At 32.9% G+C, this 23,362-nt stretch overlaps 3 protein-coding genes and 1 pseudogene across 4 annotated transcripts; 2 read left to right on the forward strand and 2 right to left on the reverse strand.

Annotated features, from left to right (window-relative positions):
- Nucleotides 1-258: 258 nt before the first annotated feature.
- BDBG_17906 (uncharacterized protein) lies at nt 259-921 on the reverse strand (the record flags this gene model as incomplete). The annotated part of the gene is made up of 2 exons (XM_031725525.1): nt 259-525; nt 571-921. The coding sequence occupies 2 exons, from the start codon at nt 919-921 to the stop codon at nt 259-261; spliced, it is 618 nt and encodes a 205-aa protein (XP_031581083.1).
- A 27-nt stretch (nt 922-948) lies between these two features.
- BDBG_17907 (uncharacterized protein) lies at nt 949-1,431 on the reverse strand (the record flags this gene model as incomplete). Its single annotated transcript, XM_031725526.1, has 1 exon — nt 949-1,431. The coding sequence occupies one exon, from the start codon at nt 1,429-1,431 to the stop codon at nt 949-951; it is 483 nt and encodes a 160-aa protein (XP_031581084.1).
- A 2,189-nt stretch (nt 1,432-3,620) lies between these two features.
- BDBG_17908 lies at nt 3,621-3,701 on the forward strand (annotated as a pseudogene). Its single transcript has one exon. The product of its transcript is annotated as a tRNA-OTHER (tRNA).
- Nucleotides 3,702-21,053: 17,352 nt separating this feature from the next.
- On the forward strand, nt 21,054-21,502 carry BDBG_17909 (uncharacterized protein). Its single transcript, XM_031725527.1, has one exon. It carries the CDS (start codon nt 21,155-21,157, stop codon nt 21,302-21,304), a length of 150 nt encoding a protein of 49 aa, XP_031581085.1. The 5' UTR covers nt 21,054-21,154; the 3' UTR covers nt 21,305-21,502.
- Nucleotides 21,503-23,362: the final 1,860 nt, after the last annotated feature.

The raw sequence follows: 23,362 nt of genomic DNA on the forward strand, positions 1-23,362 counted from the left end.
ATCCTTCAGAGCATCAATTTCAAGAACTAGAGAGTGCATCAGCAGAGTTAAAGAACTTTATTCAGAAATCTGCATCTAGTGATACATTATTACAGATAAGATTCTATAAAATTTTCATCACAGCTGAATAACTTGCTAAATTATGAGGGAACAGCATGAATTTCTTCTAAAATCCCCAGGCTCATGGTGTTTAAAGCCATATCTTTTGAAGGCAGAGCCATACATCACTGAATGGCTTCTAAGTTCTAGGTTATTGAATCAGATTCCAAGCAACGCAGACACTCTCAGGTCGGAGTCCCTTCTCTTGAGCCATGCAATATTCACAATTTTGAACCCTTTATCTGTGAGCTCATTTTCTTCTGTTATTTTGGTGATGCTTCTGGCCTTATCATCTGTCAGGTTAATCTCGCGGGTCGGCGTGCGGTGTACCACGATCCCGAACTGTGGTCTGACCACTTTTGTCTGGTCGCCCAGGTCCCTTAACCATTCACTATTCTTGTTGGCTGCTTCCTTCAAGGCTTCATCCTTGAATCAGACAATGTATCCAGTTTTCATTGTTCCTATTCTGACAATTTCAGCAGCTTCTGTTGGCTTGTTCTTGCGCAGTGCCTTTACCACTCGGTTTTTGACTTCTTCTGCTGGCAGGTATCTTGTGAGAGAGTCTTCCGTCTTGTCGCTAGGCGTAGGTGTGATCACTGTGCTGATCCGGATGCATAGTAGCGCGTCCTTCTGGTCCCTGTTCTTTGGCTTGGAGGGCGGGGGTGGTGTGGGGTTGGGGGGGTGTTCACCCGCACCTATGGCGGCGATCGATGCCCACGACGGTTGGTTGATTTGAGTTTTCAAGGTAGTTATCTCTTCTTTAAGATCCGAATTTTGTGCCTGTAGTATTTGTTGGCCTGCTTTCAGCTCTTCGCAGTCCATCTTTAGAGTATCAATTGCCTGGCTTTGTCAGGTCGTTGTATCCCTCAGCTCTATCATGAGTCTTGTAAGTTCATTGAGTCTGTTCATGTTTAACTCATTCTCTCCAGTGGAGTCCTGGGGTCCACTTGTTGTTTTCAAGTTGTCAGCTTTTTGAGTCAACACCATTATCATTGCGTGGATGTTGTCTAGCTTTGTCAAGAATGTTGATCTGAACCCAGGTTCACTTTTCAACATTGCTGCAGCCTGAGGGACTGTAGCCTTTTTCTTCAGGGCATTCGACGGTTCTAAGTCATTGTCTTCAAGCCTTGTTGAGGGTCTCATAGTCCAGTGAGGTCTCGGATTTGCCTCCTCAGGGTCTGGTGCAGTGTGTGACGCGTTCTTTGATGTGTCATCCAACACGTTTTCGTGGTTTTGATTACTTGTTGTACAGATATCAGTCGATTTTGTGAGCTTGTCTTGTGCCACGAGGGCTTCCATACCTCTCTCTCTTTCAGATCGAGTGTATTCCATCATCCCATCCCATCGCAACCTTCATCCGGTCTGCCCTTGATGGTCCGGACCAGAAGGGCGCCAAGGCGTGACTGGGATAACTGTGATTGGTCGGTTTACTTTATTCATCGCAATCACAAGGACGCCAAGCCGTCACACTTTAGTGGCGGGTTTTTTCAGCGACCTTGCTAGTTGGTTGGTTTATTTACTAAGACTCATGCAAGTCAGGCTTTAACCGTGCCATGCTGCGCCACAGTGTATGAAAAACCACATCATAAAGAAAATATTTTGAATATAGTAATCTTCAAAAATTAATTAATAATCATCATCACATCTATCTATAATATAAAGATTATCTATATACTCATTAGAAGATGTAAAATTCACTGTAAGTTAAGATTCTATAGAATTATCTTATTATGATTAAGTAACTGTAGATTTTATAGATTTAATTTTAATTAATTGAAGAGTCTTATTAAATGTCTTTTTCATCTCATCTGCTCTACAGATTGTAATCTTACAATTGATATTGTTAATAGTGAGAACTTCATCTACTTGTATCTGTCTATAAAAGAATTTAATAATCTAATATCTATTTACTTAATAATGATCTGTAAGTTCACTCTCACAGTGTGTATTCAATTCTGTCTGAATTATACTACTCTTGAAGATCTTGTTCAATCATCTTATTAAATCAGATATAAGAGTATTCTTCACATCTTCTAAGATCTTGACTGCTGTATCAATTTAATGATGTAGTTTTGTAATCATCTCTGAGAAGATTAATTATCAGAAGACAGTTAACAGTTAATCTACAGATGATGAGATAAAGTGATTATATATATTATTATTATTATTATATATGTTGAGATTCAGAGTATCATCAATAGTAAGAGATCTTAATTAATTAAGAATTATATCATAATTAACTGAATATATTCTATAATTGATAAAGTCAGCTCTTATAGTATCAGATTTGAATACTTACAGTTGAATACTCTTCAGATTAGTAAGAAATTATCTGTTCTTATACTGCTTATATCTGTAGTAAGTAGTCTCATTAACTGTCTTTATATAATAATGCTTATACTGCTGAAAAGATATATTATCAAGAGATTGTAGAATATAACTTATATAAGATAAGAATCTGAATAGAATAATCTTATGAAGATTACAGTATTGAATAAATTCTTCTATAAGATAAGAATTATGATTATTCATTAATAGTAGTTAATAACTGCTTATTTAATGCTTTTTTATCATCTTATTAAACTGCTTGATTCATTCAAATTCAATCTTATCATTTATAAAGTCAGACTTAAATATAGTAATAACATAGTTATCAGATAAGTTAAAGTATGTATATTAATTCTCTAAATGAATTTTTGCTTTCATTATAATCAATGAATTTAATACTATATTATCTGCACTTAATCTGCAGAAGTATAATAACTGTATAATGAAATTTATATCTCTAAAGACAGTTATAACTCACTGTTTATATTCTTCTTTTTCTTGAAATTCAATCTCATCAAAGTCGTAGATATCACAGTGAAAAAATTGATATTAATTAAAGACAGCTTCATATTAATTAAATCAGTTGATAATGAAGCTCATATTCTTATAAGACACTTATTTTGAATTCATGAGTTTTTACTTGACTTATTTATAATCTGATAGACATTTGATAAATTGATATATTTATATCTTACTTACTGTGAGAGATGCAGTCTCTGAATCTGTATAATACTGTCTCAATATACAGTTTATAATAGCTTTGATATACTTAATAATAAATGAGTAAAAATTAATATTTAACTGATGAATTCATATCTTAATTATCTCTTTCTGACTGTCATTCAATACTCAATTCAGTAAAACTCTTATAGTTCTTGATTTCTTTTCATTGATTCTCTTATATAAGATAATATATGAGACTTTGAATTCTTATAACAGAGATGTGATTTTTAATTTTGAATTATTTTTATATATGTTAACAGCTCTTTGTAACTGCTTCTCAGTGTAATTAGAAGATTTAGACATGATTATAATTAATGATAATTATTTAAAGATGAAGAATGAAGATATTGAAAATATTTTCTATACAGTGTGGTTTTCTGTACACTGTGGCGCACTCACTACAGAGAGTGAGTAAGCATGGCACGGTTAGTCTTCATCTCAACAATTCAGCTGCATCTTCTTCTTTTTTCGCCAGCGTGGCCCAGTTGGTAAGACTGGTAACCATGGCCGCACACATTAGGGGTGTGTGGGTTCGAATCCCACCGCTGGCACCTGCCACTTCTTACCCATGAAAGCCCCCATGTAATAGGGGCTGAGCCTAATTAGTAAGGCTTGGTGCGGGGTAGAACTCTCTACTGCAAGCCAAGCCACTAGTTAAGTGAGATCCTGCGAACACCCACCAGGGCCGGCATGGGGTGTCAATGTCCCACTATCCTACTGTGCACCTGTCAAGGTTCTAACAATATAGAGTCAAGCCTAATGTAGTGGTTATACACTACTTAAGCAAGTCCCTAACTAGGGCTGCCATCGGAGCCTAGCTCCCCCTCAAATACAGGGAATGATTTTGAAAATCACCCGACTAGCAGGCCTAGATGCGCATCTAGGCCCTAGACAGGGCATCCTGATAGGCTAGTGCCTGCAAGCTCACTGCCAACCCCTAATACTGGCAGAGAGGACTGCAGTCATCAAGCCTATGATTAGTCCCTAACATGGGGTGAGGCCACAACAGCTGATTGGTAGGCCTATGGGCATCTAATGGGGCCGAGATCAGCAACCGGAAGCTTGGTGTGTATGCCACCAAGTGGGCGGTGGCAGCCACTAACTAACACCCCTGGAAATTAGTGGCTGGCCTGAGAGGACGGACACGGTGGTCAGTTAATTATAGAGGGTTAAATGTAATTAGCTTAAGGTGCATCCTGCGGGTGGCTAGCGCCTGTAGTCAATCAAATTCAATTTGATATGAATAAAACTGAGTTAATTCACTTCTTTCTGAGATTCAATGAGAAAGAACTATCTCTAACTCTTTTAAATAGAGAGATTAAACCCAGTGTAAATATCAAATGATTAGAAGTGTGATTAAACTTCAAGTTGAATTTTAAATATCACATTTAATAAAGAACTGTTAAGGCAGAAAGACTATTAAACAACATAATCAGACTATCAAATACAGAGAGAGGTCTATTCTTCCAGGCTATGAAACAGTTATATATAGTCTGTATTACATCAGTAGCTGATTATAAAGTTCAAGTTTGATGAAATAATCAAGAGAATTTCACTGAACTCTTTCAAAGTCTGTAAAACAGAGCCTTGAGAAGAATTCTGAGAGTATTCAAATCATCTTCTATTAAAGCAATGAAAATTGAAGCTTCAATTCCTTCTTCTGCTATTAAATTTGAGAAGGCCTGTATAAACTATACTCTGAGAGTTGTAAAGATGAGCTTAAATCATATAATCAGAGAAAGAGTCTCTTCTTCATTTTTATTAATTAACTCTGGAAATGAACTGGATTGAAATAGATTTCTTAATTGAAATGAAAATAATTCTTTAAAGAAAATATCTTCTCAACTGTACAGACTATACTCTCTGATTAAAAATCAATTTTCTTCTTTAAATATTGAAAAAGTTGATTATGAGAAGTTATCTCTCTGAAGAGAAAAGCTTGAATCTCTTATAGACTTATAAATAAGTGAACTATCAAAAGAGAAAGAATATGAACAGTATTTGAAGAGAATTTCTATAATCAATATAAAAGACTCTATTCTGATTTATTCAGATGACTTAAAAAATGAGAACTTGAATAGATTAGGCACAGACATTGCTTATACTGAAGATAATATTAATTTTATCTCAGATTTCTGAAATCTAGACTCTGAATATGAAGTCTTTGATGCTGAACTATTTGCAATAGTGAAAGCTTTCAAACTCATTGAAATAAAATCTCATAAAAGAGGAAATTGTTTAAAAGAGACATGAATATTCTCTGATAGTCAAGCTGCTTTAAAAAGACTTAGAAATAGTCAGATTTATAATGATCAAATGAATCTTGAACTGATCTTAAGCTCTATTTTGAAAATTCAAAAGAGAAGAATATTAAAGCTGATAATTCATCTGCACTGAGTTCCTGCTTATATGAATATTCATGACAATGAATTGGCTGATTCAGCTGTAAAAAAGGGTGCAGAATTAAGCAGATCTATTCAAAAAATTGTGTCCTGGTCTTTTATAAAGAGAAAAATAAAAGAATCTTGTTTAGACAAGTGAAATGAAAGCTGGCAGAAATAAAAGAAGAGTATACATTATTCAAGATTTGAAACAAAACCCAAGTGAAAATCTTGTTCAATTAAATGTAAAAAGAAAATATTCTCATCTATAATACAGCTGAAACTAGGACATGGCTATTTCAAATCTTATATACAAAGATTTGATGATAGATTTGACTCAATAGAATGCTTATTCTGCAATATAAATGAGAATTCTGAGTATATTATAATGCACTGTGCATTATACAATAGTCTCAGAGTCAGATTGAAAGAGAAGTATGATTTAAATCAATTAAATATGAGATTCTTATTCTCAACTGAGACAGGAATTAAATACTTAATAGACTTTCTATCAGAAACTCAAGCAGCTATAAGAAAATGACTAAATTCAGAATTATCTGAATATGAAGAGGAGAAAATCAACCAGATATAGTCTGTTAAAACAGCTATATACTATCTTTCAATAATTTGTTTTGTTACAGTCTTTCTTTATTTTATCTTTTTCTTTCAATTTCTTTCTATCTATCTATTTAATGTGTCTATCTTTAAGACTGTGTTCTCTTTTCCTTTGTCATGATATTGTCAAATGATTTCAAAGTATGAGATGATGTTAAAACACTGCAATTTATAAACAGTTTTTGTATTCTGAGCTGGAATTTTCTGATTTTGCATATCTGAAATTGATGAATGTATAATAGTTAACTTTACAGATATAGGAAAAACCCTGAGAACTAAAAGTTCTCAGGCAGATGTCATAGTCTCTGACTGCATACATCTATAATTGAAGAATAATAATAATAATAATCTTCTTTTTTCCATTTTTATTTTCATATCTGACTTAGAAAGTTGCTTCTATGACGGAATTATTAGAATTGTCAGATATGTTTTACCATCCTTCATAGCCCACAAATGCGAAGTTGCTGTTGGCTCGCTTCTTAATCCATTCCAAGCTTCCTTCTGTAAATGAATTCAGACTGTGGCATCCATGGATGATATCATGACCAGGCCACGGATGTTATGAAGAGTAGGGGATAATTTTCGCCTAGGAATGATATCCGGCATGACCAGGCCATGCCTACTCCGATTCGGGATCTCCCTGAGTCAGCAGTTTCCCTAGGCCAGCAGTCTCCCTAAGCCAGCAGTCTCCCTAGGCCAGCATTCTCCCTAGGGCCAGCAGTCTCCCTAAGCCAGCAGTCTCCCTAGGTCAGCAGTTTCCCTAGGTCAGCAGTCTCCCCCAAGTCAGTAGTCTCCTCAAGCAGGCAGCCTCTCCTAGGCCAGCAGTCTCCCTAGGCCAGCAGTCCTCCCTAAGCCAGAAACCTCCCCAAGTCTTCCTTAAGCCAGACGTCAATCACAGTATAATTCTTCAGACAATTGTCTGATTGTCTTGAATATGTTTTCCTTTCTACAATTCTATAAATTTTTGATGGCCCTGCCCTTCAGGTCCACATTGTTCTAACTTTCACCACCCGCTATTCTTACTGACATTTCGTTCGCAATCCATTCCGCCCGCAGCTCATTTGGCTCTCCTACGTAGCACTCTGGTTTCAAAGAAGCCGCGAATGTTGCCACGCGTGATTTCTTTCAAAAAAATCAAATGACTAAGCTTCCTTGACCGTTGATTTCTAGCAACAGTAGTGCTTTCTGTTGTTGTTTCTCACTCAATATCTCTCTATTCTCACTGAGCATTTTTATACTGAGGAGTAACCCAGGGGCATTCCATGTATAGCCTTGAAATGAGACAACTACTCTGTCGATGGATTGTGAAATGGCGATGGATTGCGAGCGAAACGAAATGGGATTGCAAGCGAAATGGATTGCGGGCGAAATCGGATGGCGTGTAAGGAATTGTACGTACAGAATCGTACAATACATCTCAATCAGGTAAAAAATAATGATTAATATTAAGTAGGAGGTTGGTTCTAGGAACGAGTCGCAGCAAAGGAGAGAGGAAGAAAGGAAACTAGCTCGAAGCATCTCTCCTGGGTAAAATAGAGGGATTACAGATCTTTGTTGTATGTCACGTGGCGCCTTAACAGCATGCTTCGAGAGAGGATATATACTGCGCCCGGAAAATTAGAGATTCCGGATGCTGAGTGGCGAATTCTACCAAGCTGTAAGAATCTCTTTTGAAAATCCAAGCTATCCCTATTTTCTATATAATTTCGATCCACCCTGGGCACACTGCACCCCAATACCCATGCTGGCCGAACGGCAGCGATGCCAGCCTTTTACAGGCACTACTAGGTTCAGCTCAAACCATTCTTGAATTTTCCTCAGCAGTGAAATAAATGTGTTGGCAGCATGCCCTGCAACTCTTTTTGATGTGCTTGTAGAGGCTGACAGTTCTTGGTCGCCACAGAACTACAGATATCAGTTCAAACGCCCTTGACACTTCCCATTTGTGTATGAATAGAAGATGAAACTTTACATAATTAACTGACAGGCAACAGTAGGAGTAGTCAGCAACCTGTTGTCGTTTGCTTAGTAAAACTCACTAATAGGCAATGAGGCCATCAGCAAGATTAGTCAGCATTCTATTAACATCTCTCAGTTGTGTCCCTATATTCGATGAGCCGCATGGGCGGAGAAGAATAGAAATACATGTTCAGAATAGAGATTAATTCAGTTGACTGAGAGTCAGCTAGAGTACAAACCTGAGGACTGAAGTTCTATAAGGTCAGAGGCACAGTGGCAGAAGAAGATTGATAAAAGATCAGAGACTACATCATGTGATCACTAGCACAATGATCAAGGAAAGAGGTAGTATGACCAGTGCTTAAGAACATGTGTAGTAGGTTCAGTGACCTAGGTTGCCATGCTGAAGGCTGGAGCTAATAGGTCTGACAGGTTCATGAATCACAGTTCATGAACCTGATAGACTTAAAGACAGCTAACTTGTAACCATACTGATCTGTGAATGACAGAGGCTATTGAATCAATTTCTGTAGTCCTGTGATAATTAAGAATTCACAGTTAAAGACTCTCAGAATCTCTCTGCATTTTAATCATATATAACACTTAATCTTTCTCTCTTGTTTTTATTCACTATGAGTATTCTGTGATACAGACATCATCATCTCTTTATTAATGTTTAACTGATATAATCATTCAATTCTGTAAATCTTGTAGCTGAATAAATTAACAGTCTATCTAGATTTTATATATTATATATCTCAATTTCATCATTCTGAATAGGTACCAGCTCAGGTATATTCATAAGACAAGGTGTAAAATCATAGAAAAGCAGTAATTCTATAACTCTTACTGACTTAATAATTCTAATTATTTCATTACTCAATTCTTCAGCTTTCTCTCTAAATATACTTTAGAAAATATTCTTTAAAAGAATGTAATTATTATATCTGATTTAATCATTCTTAAGATGAACTTTGCTTATCAGTCTCTGATAGACTGACTGTGTGACCGTGTCTGAAATCAGGACCAGATTTTTTAATAGTTTCATTATCAATTTGACTGATCTCATTACATGGTTTTAATATTAGATAGTAGTCTCATACTGTCTCAGTGAGACTTACTGTCTACTCTTGTCACATTTTTCAAATGAGATCATGATTTTCACTTCTCAATTTAAATTATTTTTATTACTTTAAATGACTTTAAATCTTATTTAAGTGTTATTAAATCTTATTTGAGTGTTATTAAAAAGCATTACTTTTTAAAAAATTAAAAATAGTCTAAAAAAAACCTTAAAATGTCTAAAAATAGTAACTTTATACTAAGAATGAAACTAAATGAGATCAAATGAGATCACTTTCTCATTTTTTTCAAGTCATGATTTCATTTTAAGATCTGATATATAGTCACTTTACATTTTTTTTTGATAGCCAGTCCTAGTGGGATTCACGCCAAGAAATGTATGAGACCAGACTAAATGAGATTAAATGTGAAATTCATGATCTCAGCGGCCAGTTTAGTCTCTAATGAGAGTGAAGATTGAGATCAAATAATACAATCTTCACCTTCACTCAATTAATCACATTAATCAGATTGTGTAAGAGGTCTACGCCGAATAGATCGGTATAATATTGATAGGTCTTATATAACAAAGATAAAAATGTTAGAGAAGGAAAGAAAGAGAAAGTGCGAGAATCAGCAATTAAGATGAATATTTATACACATATGTGATGGTGTACACAGTAAAGCTTCAGAGCGGGAGAATATACGCGTGTTCATAGCAGCTGAGAATCAGTGATTGAGAATGACTGAGAATCAGAGTGTACATGTTTAAGAATAAAGTGATTGAGATCTGTGAAGTGTAACAGAATAGTCTATATAATTGATCAGGTGCAGCCTGTCACATTAGCTCTCTCTTTCAGAAGTAGTTCTCATCAGTCAAGAGCTGCTGTTTCAGATAACATGAAACTCAGAGTTCAGGTCAGTTAATCATAGCTGACTCATTTCACAAGATATTGTCAGCTGTGATTATGAGGTCTCTTATCAAGAATATTCTCAATCTCTCACTCAAGCTCATTATCTTCTTCTATGATGCCTGGTGACTGTCAGTCAGAAGTCAGTTAAAAAGAGAATGAATCAGTGACAGTGCAGTGAAGCAAGCTTGTGTAAAATACATTATAAATCTCTGATAATATGTCAAGACAGTAGTTATGACTATCTAAAACTTCTATCACTTTATACTTGATGTAATGATAATCTAGCATACAAGATGAATGTGTGATTTATATATTCTTAAGATTCAATCATATCAGATCTTCTATCTTATATTGTTCAGTGAGATCTTAGTGAATATTAATTTAATTCTCTTAATCTTGTTTTACAGTTGTTATGAAGATCTCTGCTTAATCACAGATATCTCAGAGTTTCATTACTATATTATCAGTGATCTGAATTGAATTGCAGAGGTCTGGTATAAACTGTGTAATCTCTAGAAGATTCAACACTTTCATGTAATATCTATGTATAAGAAAGAACAGACTTATATCTATAAAATGACAGCATGACTGTTATAGTGATCTCTGTGTGTAGAAGAAGATCATATCAATCATCTTATAAGTGATTACAGAACTTATAGAGATAATTCTTCACAGTCTGAATTATCTGTTCTAATGCATCATCAGTCTCAGAGTGATAGACAGTTAATAAACAGTGTATAATCTTGAGAACTTAACAGATTCTTGTTCAGAGAGTGCTCATGAATTAATGACTCTGATTTAATACTATAGATCTCAGTAATTCATATATCTGATAGAATAAGCTTTATAGAAAAGCTTCAGTGACTTGTTCAGCATTCATCTTATCACAAGATTTTAATATTATATCTTTGCTCAGTTAATCTACAATGATCAGAATGTTTCTACAACTCTTGCTCTTAGATAGATTGACAGTGAAGTTAATTGCTATATCTTGCCAGATTCTATTGAGAATATTAAGTGATTTTAATAGATCTTTTCTACAGTTCTTTCATGAGATAATAGAAGAACAGTAATTGCAGTTTCAGACAAAGTATCTGATACTGTTTAATATCTCAGATTAGTAGAACTCTCAGAAGATCATTCTATACAGTTATTCACAGCCTGAATAACTAGTTATATACAAATCATGCATCTCTTGCATTATCTGAGTGTGTAAGAGTTCAGAGTAAGAGACTCAGTATCATTCATAAAATTATAGAGTGTTATTATCATCAATTGAACATTCTGAGATATCAGTTCTTATACATAGTTCTGAAGAAAATCAGAATGCTTCTTGATATACTGCTTCAGTGAGAGTCTGAAGAAGTTCATCTATCTGAGCTGCTGTATATCACAGTTCATTCAGTGTAGAAGAAGTGAAGATATCAATAACAGTTCTAACTGAAGAAGTATATATAGTGTCATGAACTATTTCATCTTGATCAACTAGTATCTTCAGATTCAAGAGCCAGTGCTCTTGATTTATTCAGTAAGTATCTATTATATCAGATAACATATCTTGCTCTTATTATAAGAGAGCATCTGTCATTGAGTTCTGACTATCAGAATGATAGTGTATTGTAAAATAAAAGTAGCTTAAGAACTCAGATCATTATATCTGTTATTCAGTGAGTTTATAGATAGTTATAAAGTATTTAAAATTCTTATAATCTGTGACTATCTTAAATTCAGAGATACTTCAGAGTTCAGAGTCTCATTCTTCTAAACAGTATATAATTGTGAGAAGTTTCTTGTCATAGATCTCATAATTGCATTCAGCAGGACTCAGTTTCTTAAACATAAAGATATATGATTATAGAATCTCTTTATCATTATATTACAATATCACTTCTTCTATTATATAGTCAGAGAAATCAGCTTCAATAACTATCTTATAATCAGAATTAAATATTATCAGTAGAGAAGTATTAATGAACATCTTCTTTATCTATATAAATGCAGCTTTGATATTCACTGATTATTAAAATACTGAGTCTTTCTTAGTAAGATCTGTAAGTGGTCTTATAATATCTGAGAAGTTTCATATAAATCACTGATAGAAGTTAGTAAATTCAATGAAGCTTTATACATCTTTCACAGTATATGAAACTTCTCATTCAAGAATAGCAGAGACTTTCTCAGAATTCATTCAAATCTTCTTATCAGCTTCTATAATAAAACTCAGATACTTGATACTCTTGACTTTAAAATTATACTTGTTAATATCTATCAGTAGTTCTGCTTCTCATAGCTGTTATAATATCTTTTATATATACTCTTGATATTCTTTTCTGAATTCATTGATAAAGATGAGAATGTCATCTAGATAAGCAGATACAAACTTATTAAGAAAATCTCAGAGTACTCAGTTGATATACTTCTGAAATATACTGAGAGTATTAACTAGTTCAAAGAGTGTGACTATTTATTCAAAGAGATTATAACATGTTCAGAATGCTGTAAGTCATTTATCTTCTTCAGTGATACAAATCTTATGAAATACAGTGATAATATCTAATTTTATAAATTATTGAGCTCACTCAATCTGTGCTAGAGTTTTATTGATAAGAGATAAGAGATATCAATCTTTCTTTATCAATCTGTTCAGACCTCAGTAGTTCACACAGAATCAGAGTTCTTTATCTGATTTCTTTGCAAAGAGAATAGGGGCTGCAGCAGAAGAGTTGCTAATATATATGAATTCTTTATTTAATAGATTATTAAGTGTCTTTTAAAGAAGAAGAAGTTTATCTTGAAACATGTTATAAAGAGAGTCTTATAATAGTTCAGAATTCTTATCATTCTTTTTCTCTAACTTGATACTGTGATTCACTTCAGAATCTCATAAGAAGAGTATATTTATAATATTGTCTTATCAGAAGATATCTAGATATTCATGATATTATTGAGAGAGTTTTGTATGAGAATCTGTTATTATAATATGAGATAATTTTTCTAGAGTCTTTTTGATATCAGTTAGACTGATGAAATAGATTAATACATAATTCTACTATTGATAATTCTTTCAGTGACTTCTTTTTCTGAGCATTTTATAGGTATTGACAGAGATCTGTGTTAGATCAGTATTCTTGTGAATATCATCTTCATGAATTTTATTATTGTTAGAGAATATCAAGCTTCTGCTTCAAGTGTTTAACAAGATGCCTTGTTCAGATAGTCAGATAAGTTCTAATATAAGATTATAATCAAGATTATCAACTTCATATGTATAGATATCTTCATATTGATGTTCTCTCACATCTATAATCAGCTTCACTATGTAATGAATACAAATGTCTTTTGAATCATCAAATTCTGCAAGGAGTCAAGCTTTTGATAAAGAGATATACTGAAGATTATAATGTCTTATGACTGAAGATTTTATTATTACATAGTGGCATAGACTGCTGTCTATCATGGCTTTCATATTATACATATTATCAATCACAGTAGATACAAGAATTGTATTCATTATTATCTTCTCTTTAAATTGTTATTATCTGATCTCTTCAAGCTTCTGTTTGTGAATTTGAACAGAAGCTAATCTTTTCTCTGTTTCATTGAGACATTCTCATAGTTATCTTCTAAATCTTTCTCTAATGTAACATGGTTGATGTGAACAGACACTGATTCATTCTTCAAATAAGAAGACACTGATCTTTCTCTTGAGTATGAAGACACATAGATTAATCAGCAGTTGAAAGCAATGTGTTCTGATCAGTTACAGTTAATACACACTTCATATTGACATCAATCAGTGACTTCTTCAGAAGTGATCTCAGAGACTCAGAAGCCTGTTCAGATGACAGAGATTCTTGCTTATATATAGATATTCAAGTTTACTTAATTCATAACATCTGCATCATTGTTATTATTATTATTATTATTATTCTTCAATTATAGATGTATGCAGTCAGAGACTATGACATCTACCTGAGAACTTTTAGTTCTCAGGGTTTTTCCTATATCTGTAAAGTTAACTATTATACATTCATCAATTTCAGATATGTAAAATCAGAAAATTCCAGCTCAGAATACAAAAACTGTTTACAAATTGCAGTGTTTTAACATCATCTCATACTTTGAAATCATTTGACAATATCATGACAAAGGAAAAGAGAATACAGTCTTAAAGATAGACACATTAAATAGATAGACAGAAAGAAATTGAAAGGAAAAGATAAAATAAAGAAAGACTGTAACAAAACAAATTATTAAAAGATAGTATATAGCTGTTTTAACAGACTATATCTGGTTGATTTTCTCCTCTTCATATTCAGATAATTCTGAATTTAGCCATTTTCTTATAGCTGCTTGAGTTTCTGATAGAAAGTCTATTAAGTATTTAATTCCTGTCTCAGTTGAGAATAAGAATCTCATATTTAATTGATTTAGATCATACTTCTCTTTCAATCTGACTCTGAGACTATTGTATAATGCACAGTGCATTACAATATACTCAGAATTCTCATTTATATTACAGAATGAGCATTCTATTGAGTCAAATCTATCATCAAATCTTTGTATATAAGATTTGAAATAGCCATGTTCTAGTTTCAGCTGTATTATAGATGAGAATATTTTCTTTTTACATTTAATTGAACAAGATTTCCACTTGGATTTTGTTTCAAATCTTAAATAATGTATACTCTTCTTTTGTTTCTGCCAGCTTTCATTTCACTTGTCTAAACAAGATTCTTTTATTTTTCTCTTTATAAAAGACCAGGATATAATTTTTTGAATAGATCTGCTTAATTCTGCACCCTTTTTTGCAGCTGAATCAGCCAATTCATTGTCATGAATATTCATATGAGCAGGAACCCAGTGTAGATGAATTATCAGCTTTGATGTTCTTCTCTTTTGAATTTTCAAAATAGAGTTTAAGATCAGTTCAAGATTCATTTGATCATTATGAATCTGACTATTTCTAAGTCTTTTTAAAGCAGCTTGACTATCAGAGAATATTCATGCCTCTTTCAAACAATTTCCTCTTTTATAAGATTTTATTTCAATGAGTTTGAAAGCTTTCACTATTGCAAATAGTTCAGCATCAAAGACTTCACATTCAGAGCCTAGATTTCAGAAATCTGAGATAAAATTGATATTATCTTCAGTATAAGCAATGTCTGTATCTAATCTATTCAAGTTCTCATTTTTTAAGCCATCTGAATAAATCAGAATAGAGTTTTTTATATTGATTGTAGAAATTCTCTTCAAATGCTGTTCATATTCTTTCTCTTTTGATAGTTCACTTATTTATAAGTTTATAAGAGATTCAAGCTTTTCTCTTCAGAGAGATAACTTCTCATGATCAACTTTTTCAATATTTAAAGAAGAAAATTAATTTTTAATCAGAGAGCATAGTCTGTACAGTTGAGAAGGCATTTTCTTTGAAGAATTATTTTCATTTCAATCAAGAAATCTATTTCAATTCAGTTCATTTCCAGAGTTAATTGATGAAAATGAAGAAGAGACTCTTTCTCTGATTATATGATTTGAGCTCATCTTTACAACTCTCAGAGCATAGTTCATACAGGTCTTTTCAAATCTAATAGCAGGAGAAGAAATTGAAGCTTCAATTTCCATTGCTTTAATAGAAGATGATTTGAATACTCTCAGAATTCTTCTCAAGGCTCTGTTTTGCAGACTTTGAAAGAGTTCAGTGAAATTCTCTTGATTATTTCATCAAACTTGAACTTCATAATCAGCTACTGATGTAATACAGGCTATATATAACTGTCTCATAGCCTGGAAGAATAGACCTCTCTCTGTATTTGATAGTCTGATTATGTTGTTCAATAGTCTTTCTGCCTTGATAGTTCTTTGTTGAATATGATATTTAAAATTCAACTTGGAGTTTAATCATACTTCTAATTATTTAATATTTACACTGAGTTTAATCTCTCTATTTAAAAGAGTTAGAGATAGTTCTTTCTCATTGAATCTCAGAAAGAAGTGAATTAACTCAGTTTTATTCATATTAAATTGAATTTAATTGATATCTGCTCTAACAAAGATTTCCTTTGCAGCTTCTTCAATTACTTTCAAATTCTCTTTGATAGTTTTTGAGCTGTAGACTAGACCAATATCATTCATATAACTCAGAGATCACACTATTCTCATATTTCTATTATTAAATAGATATGCAGTGTATGTTATAAATAAAATGAGTGAGATTGAAGATCTCTGTGATACTCCTATTTTTATCTCAGTCTTGTCTTGTTTCATTTCATCAAAGAAGAGTTATATACTTCTTTTAGACATAAAACAGTTAACTCATTTTATTAGAGAAAGTGACAGTTTTAATATCTTCAATGTCTGAATTAACTTTGACTTTGAAACATGATCAAATGCTTCTTTTATATCAATAAAAACTGCAGTTGAGACCAGATCCTCATGCTTTGCTATTTGAATATCATGAACAACTGAGAGAACAGTGTCAATTGCAGAACACTGTTTTCTATCTCTCATTTGTTCACTGAATAAAGAGATCATCCTATAGAGCTTATAAAAGATAGTTGAGTAGCTATTATCTTTTCTAAAACCTTTCCTAGGCAGTTCAATAGAGATATTACTCTATATGACTTAGGAATTGAAGTTTTTCTATTAGGTTTTACAAGAATCACTTCAGTGGCTTCTCTCCAGCATTTAGAATGATATCCATTTTTCAAGAGATTGAAAAAGAGCTCAAAATATTCATTCTTTAAGTAGGAATATGTATTCTGAATAATTAAGTGATTAATTGAATCAGGACCTGCAGCAGTTTTAACAGAACTTGAGAAGATAGCTGACTCTAATTCATCTTGTGTAAGATCAGGCCATTCTCAGTCATTTTCATTAATGTAGTTGAGAAGTGATATATTCTCTTCCTCTGAATCTGAATCTGAATCTGGTGAGTTCTGAAAGAGAATTCTCATGAAAGCTTGACATTTTTCCTCAAAAGAGTTTACTGTATATGATTTATTCTGAAACTCATATTCTAAGGCTGGAAGTTTTGCTACACTTCTTGTTTTAGTATAGTTAAAAGCTTTAAAAACTTCCTTTTCTTATACTTCTTCAAGAAATTTATTCCAGCAGTCTGTTTTAGCTCTTTTAATATCTGAAAAATATTCATTTCTGACAGCTTTGAACTCTTCATCAGATATTACATCATTCTTTCAATTTCTTCTAGCAGTAGCTAATTCTTTCCTTTTAGATGAGATATTCTCATTTCATCAAGGTTTTGAATACTCAGAAGATTTTCTCTTTGAAATATTATCTCTAACACTTGTTAGAATAATAGATGTAATAAGCTTCACTCTATTCTCAAGCATTTCATTTGAGATATCTTGACCAGAATTTCAATATAGCTCATTCTGTCTTTCAGATTTTAACAGTTTTATGCTTTCTTTAACTGCTTTTCAATCAGCTTTTTCAAAGTTATACTGATTAGAGAGAAGAGGATTTTCACTCATTTATTTTTCACTCAGTTCAATATCAAATTGAATAATCTCATGACCTGATCCTGATGTCTCATTTGAATTAATAAACCAGTTTACAAGTCTTCTTTTCATTAGATTTTGTGACATGAAGATTAGATCTATAATAGACTTCTGTTTCATGCCTTTTCTAAAGAATGTTTATTGATCAGACTTATTAACCAAATCTATTGAATGCTCAAAGATTCATTCAATCAGATTATCAGCTCTCACTGCTCTCTTACATTCTGAATTTCATCAGAGATGATGTGCATTGAAGTCTCCTGCAATTATAGAGTTTCTTGATGAAGTTATGTTCAGAAATCCTCTATCAATTATTCAGATATTGTTATATTTCTTCAATGACTTTTCATTATAGATATTTATGAGCTGTATAGTATCAAACTCATTTTCTTTATCTATAATATCACTCACCAGAATATCAGGGTCAGACATGATATCAAATCTTAGATTAAATTGATATCTTGATCTCTTTCTTTCATAGATCACTACTCTTGACTTTATCTCAGACTTTTGAGGTAAAAAGCAGTAGTAGCTTGAATGAGAAATGACATATTTTTACTCAGTATCAAAATTCGGCTCCTGAAGCAGTACAAAATCAACTTTTTATTCAAATACAATTTGAAGACAAGAATAAATGCAATTTGAGTTTCTATTCACATTATTTTGAATAAATATGATTTTTGAAGAGTTTTTAAACTTTTTTTATTGTTTTTGTTGTATATTCATACTAAAAGAGAGTAGAGTAGAATCTAATCACTATTATCAGATAGTAGATTATAACTGTTCTGAAAAGTAGGAATCTCAACTGCTTACATTATATCTAGTTTATCACTAGAGTCATTTCTCAATTCTCTAATCTTAACAGAAGTTTGAGGATTCAAATTCTGTTTACATTTAGCTGGAGAATTGGAGTTTGAAGACTTAGACAGTTGAGAGTTTCTTCTTTTTGAGCTTACAGTTGTGGATTTACTGACTTAACTATTCTCTTCAGTTCTAGATTTACTCTGAGCTTCATCTTTTCTCCAGTTCTTTTGAGTTCTTGAAGCAAACATACATTCTTTTGAGCTAGATGCATGTTTTTCTTTGCAATTAGAGCATTTAAGCAGAGTATGTTGATATATTTCATCTCTTTTTGAGCATGTTTCACATTTATGCTCACTAGTTTTGTGATCTCTGATACAGAATGCACATTTTGAGTCTCTGAAATAGAAGATTGCAAAGTGTTCATATCTTTGACAGTTTGAACACTGTGTTTGAGCTTTGAGATTCATTCTTAAGTCTTTGTATTCATGAACTCTCATTTTCAAACCTGTTACTCTTACTTCAGAGATCTTTGACTGTTTCATTGTCTTTGTATATACTAGAACAGAGACATTTCTTCTGCTTTGTCTGAACTCAATTGAATTTAGTCATACAGGCTTCTTTCTCAGTTGAATAGAGTTGTATTCTTCTAATTCATTTTTGAGAAGTAGCATTCCTTCTTCACAGTCAAAAATTTCAACTGAAATATCATAAAGAATGAATTTGTCTCACTTTTCATCTCTCTCAGATAGAATTATTATATTTAACAAAGATTCTACTGCTGATTTCCAGAGATTCTCATTCTGAATAAGAAATTCAGCACTGAATTCAGGCATTGTAGTCAGAATGATGAAGTTTTCAAAGAAGAATGGCTCAATTGAAGCTATAACTGGTTTTTGAACTTCAATATCAGTCATTAACTGAGAAAAGAACTGTTGATTGATTTCATTTCTAATTCTGAAAATGAGATTTGAGTTTAGCTTATTTCTCTGCAATATATTCTGATTTGAGACTTTGAGAATAAGTCTTCTATTTCTGGAGATTTGAAGATTTTTCTCTTTTTGCATTTTTTTCTCCACTCTTCTATCACTAGAAGTATGAGCAGTATTCTTCTCAGTTTTCTCAGAATTTTGAGCAGGTTTTGAGATAGCAGATTTAGAGACAGCAGGTTTAGAGGCAGCAGATTCAGCTGCTTGAGCATATGTTTTCTTCTGATTTAAAGAAGAATAAGAAGAAGAAGTAGAAAAGAAAGAAGAGCAAACTGAAGAGTCAGTGATTGTATTAGGAATTTTCAAAGTTTTTTGAACTGTGTTTGAAATTCCAAGTTTGAACTTGATCACTTCCTGTAGTTGTCTAGCCTGAGCATGAAGAATTAACAGAACTTCTTCATTCATCTCACTCAGACACTGCTTTCTAAGAATTTTACTTGCTTTTTCAAGTTTCTGTATTTCAAGAACTTGTTGTTTCTCTATTTCTTCTTTCTTTCTTCTCTTCAGAATTTCAATCTCAGAAATAGCATTTGAGAAAGCATCTTTTTTCACATCAACTGAGTGTACTTTTGAACTTATTGTTCTTACTCAATGAAAAGTTGATCAGACTAATTCAATTGAGATATTTATTAAACTCTTTTGAATTGAAAAGTTGATCAGACTGTTTCAATTAAGAGGTTTCTAAGCCTGTTTTCAATTGAAAAGTTGATCAGACTATTTCAAAAGAAGACTAGCAGACTTTTGTGTATAAACACCTGATTTTTTTCACACTAGTTCAGTAACTAGGTTAGATTTTTGAAGAGAATCTAATAAACTAAAATTGATTTTTAAGATAAATCAATAAAATCTTTACAATCTCTTTCTTGAGATACAGTGAGGAAAAGTATGATATCAATTGATAGTAAATCAGATAATATGACAGTTTTTGAGAGAAAAACTGACAAAAAATAAATCAATTTTTTGCAGAGAAATTGATTAAAACTATTCAATTTTATTCTAAATCATTCAATTCTCCTCACACAACAAGTGTGCAACTCAAATCAGTTAATAAAGAGTGTAAAAAAGAATTAAGTATTAATGAAAGCTCTTCAGCCACTGAAAAAGTAATTCTTACTTAAAAGAATATGAAATTATGACAGAAAACAACTCTGTTTTTAATTCTTTGTAAGAATATTGTATAAAACTCAGAGAAAAACACCTTACTTTTTCAAGAGAAGTAAAAAACTATTTCTAAGATCTTTTTTTTTTGCATTAACTGCTGCAGAAGAATGAGATAGAAACTGCTAAGATATGCACTACTGTATACTCTCTATCAAGACTTTCCCTCTTCAGAGTCTTGATATTATAGAGAATATAAGTCTGTTTCTATATAATAATGTAAATATTGCCAGCGGGATGTAGAGGAACTGGTTATTTATATCTCAAAATAGAAGACTTTGTCAATGATTATATCAATATAGAGTTAATTCTCAAATTCAATAGAAACCTAGTGTTACTGTTCTCAATTCCTTGCAGAATCTATTGAATATTGAGATATTAAAACTAGATTTAATATATCTCACTGTGCAGGGATCAAAGGCTCAGTCAGACCTTGGGGTATACTGATTTTATAGTTGTTGATGTGCTGTTGACTTGTTGTCCGTTGATTATGTGCTTGATATTATCGCCGAGGTATCTTTTTGTATTTTTCTGCCGGGGATGGGCCAGATTGGGAAGGGCGGTACGAGGGTGGGACTTGGCGTTGGTGTTTTGGAACATCAAAGATGGACAGGGTTTTCGCGGAGGTCGCTCCTCAGATATCTCCACAACTACAGATCGGGGATCTTCCAAAATCGAGAAGATTGGTGCATACGGCTAGGTCTCTTCACCTTACAATTTGTATGGCAATTTGGCCCGGGGTTGTGGTGTGGTAGGGGAGAATGGGGGATAATCCCACGCAGGAGTTCCGAACGACGTCTGGTTCACGTTTGGCTGGATAACTCCACCACCACACGGGGTATGCGGTCGGCGATGGGGTCAAAATGCTCGTATGATCGAGGGCTTTTCGATGGATCTATCGGCGGGTTCTTATTCGAAAAATCGAGCGAGTTCGTGGTGGAGCGGTTGGTTGATGTGTGTCTATCTTTGAGGTCTGCATCATTGTTATTCCTCAGTGTGAGTGTATAAATTACTGAGATGTAATATCTTCTGCTACTGTTCTGTATATTCTTGAGCTTAGTAAGACAGTTATTCATTGTTCAGAGCTGTGTGCAGAAGTCTTTATAAGTCTGGTCTTTGTCTACACTTACAAGAACTTGTAAGAGTTTGAAAGTTAATGTCTTCTTAAGCATGCTAATCTTCATTTAATTCTCTCAAGATTGATTATCTGCTTCTAGAATCTTGATGTTGAAGTCAGGAATAAATGTTGTAAGAGAAATGTTTCTCTGTCAGATACTCTATAATCAATCTAATACTTTCTATTGTATGACAGTATCTCAGAACAGAACATCAAGTTATTTCATAATATTATCAGACATTTACAATACTGATTCACATGCTTTCATTCATGAATGAAACTTCTGTTTCACACAATCTTTCAATTGTTCATTGATATATCAATCTTGATTAATTAATGAACTGATGACATCTTCATCTATACTCAGTTTTATGAGTATTTTCATTCTTTATAATGAGTAGAGAGTGAGATCAGAAGCATTAAAATATGTAAGAGCATTTAAGCATTCTTTCAGCACTTTTGTATTCAATTCTGTAGATGTTGAAATTATGTGAATTAGTTATTGAATCTCTTCATATTAGTATTGTTAAGTTGCATGTATATCAGCTATTTATTATTGTTATAGTTTCAACATTGCTCAGAGTCACTGTGGCACTGCATCTATACTTGTGTTCAGAGATTCTTTCATATTATCATTAGATATGATTATATTGTTTGTCAGATGTGTGATATCTGTGAAATTTGAAGAAGTGTAATTGTATGAATATCTTATATATCTGAGTATCAGAACTCTCAGGTCTTTCACTGACATTCTCTTTATAGAATCTTATTCTGAGGCCAGAACAACTGATGAGCAGCTTCTATCTAAGAACTCAGTGTCTGCTTAACTATTTCTCTATTTCTTATGCATTGTTATATGTTCAGATATCTCTTGATAAATAATTATTTCTGATGAGAAGATAATGTGTGAATAATTATTTTCTAATAAGAAGACAATGAACATTTTTATAGTGTAAAAAGCCTATGCTGAATAGATCAGTATAATATTGATAGATCTTATATAACAAAGATAAAAACATTAGAGAAGGAAAGAAAGAGAAAGTGTGAGAATCAGTGATCAAGGTGGATATTTATACATGTATGTGGTGGTGTATGCGGTGGAGCTTCAGGGCGGGAGAATATACACGCGTTCATAGCGGCCGAGGATCGGTGATTGAGAATGGCCGAGAATCGGAGCGTACGCGTTCGAGAATGAAGTGGTTGGGATCTGTGGAGTGTAACGGAATAGTCTATATGATTGATCGGGCGCAGCCCGTCACAGATTGTAAGATACTTTATTCACTATAATATTACAGATATTAAAGTCTGTGCAAAAGCATCATTGAAAGAGATAAAATAACTCACAGTGAGTTAAGAGACTTCTGAATGAAAGAATGAAAGTGATCAGAGAGTAAGTAAAGTAATAACTACAGTTCTCTCTTATACTGATAGAGAAGATGTTTCTGAGAGATTTCATTGACATTTTACAGAGCCTTCTATGACATAGTAAAGAATCTAGCAGTGTGTCAGTAGTAACTTAATGTACAGTAATCTAGGTTCTTCTCATACTTCATGATGTCTGTTACCAGATTTTTCCGCCAGGATGAAAACATAGATGAGTTTTCAAGTACATGACTGTTATATATGAGGAGAAAATTCAAGTAACTAATCCTCTCTATTCAGACTATGATATAGATATATAGAGGTTCTTTCCTGT

This window comes from Blastomyces gilchristii (genome assembly GCF_000003855.2).
Source record: "Blastomyces gilchristii SLH14081 genomic scaffold supercont1.31, whole genome shotgun sequence".
NCBI lineage: Eukaryota > Fungi > Ascomycota > Eurotiomycetes > Onygenales > Ajellomycetaceae > Blastomyces > Blastomyces gilchristii.

Bases quoted from the DNA above. Each gene is read 5' to 3' on its own strand.
- BDBG_17909 (XM_031725527.1), top strand. From the start codon at position 21,155: ATGGACAGGGTTTTCGCGGAGGTCGCTCCTCAGATATCTCCACAACTA.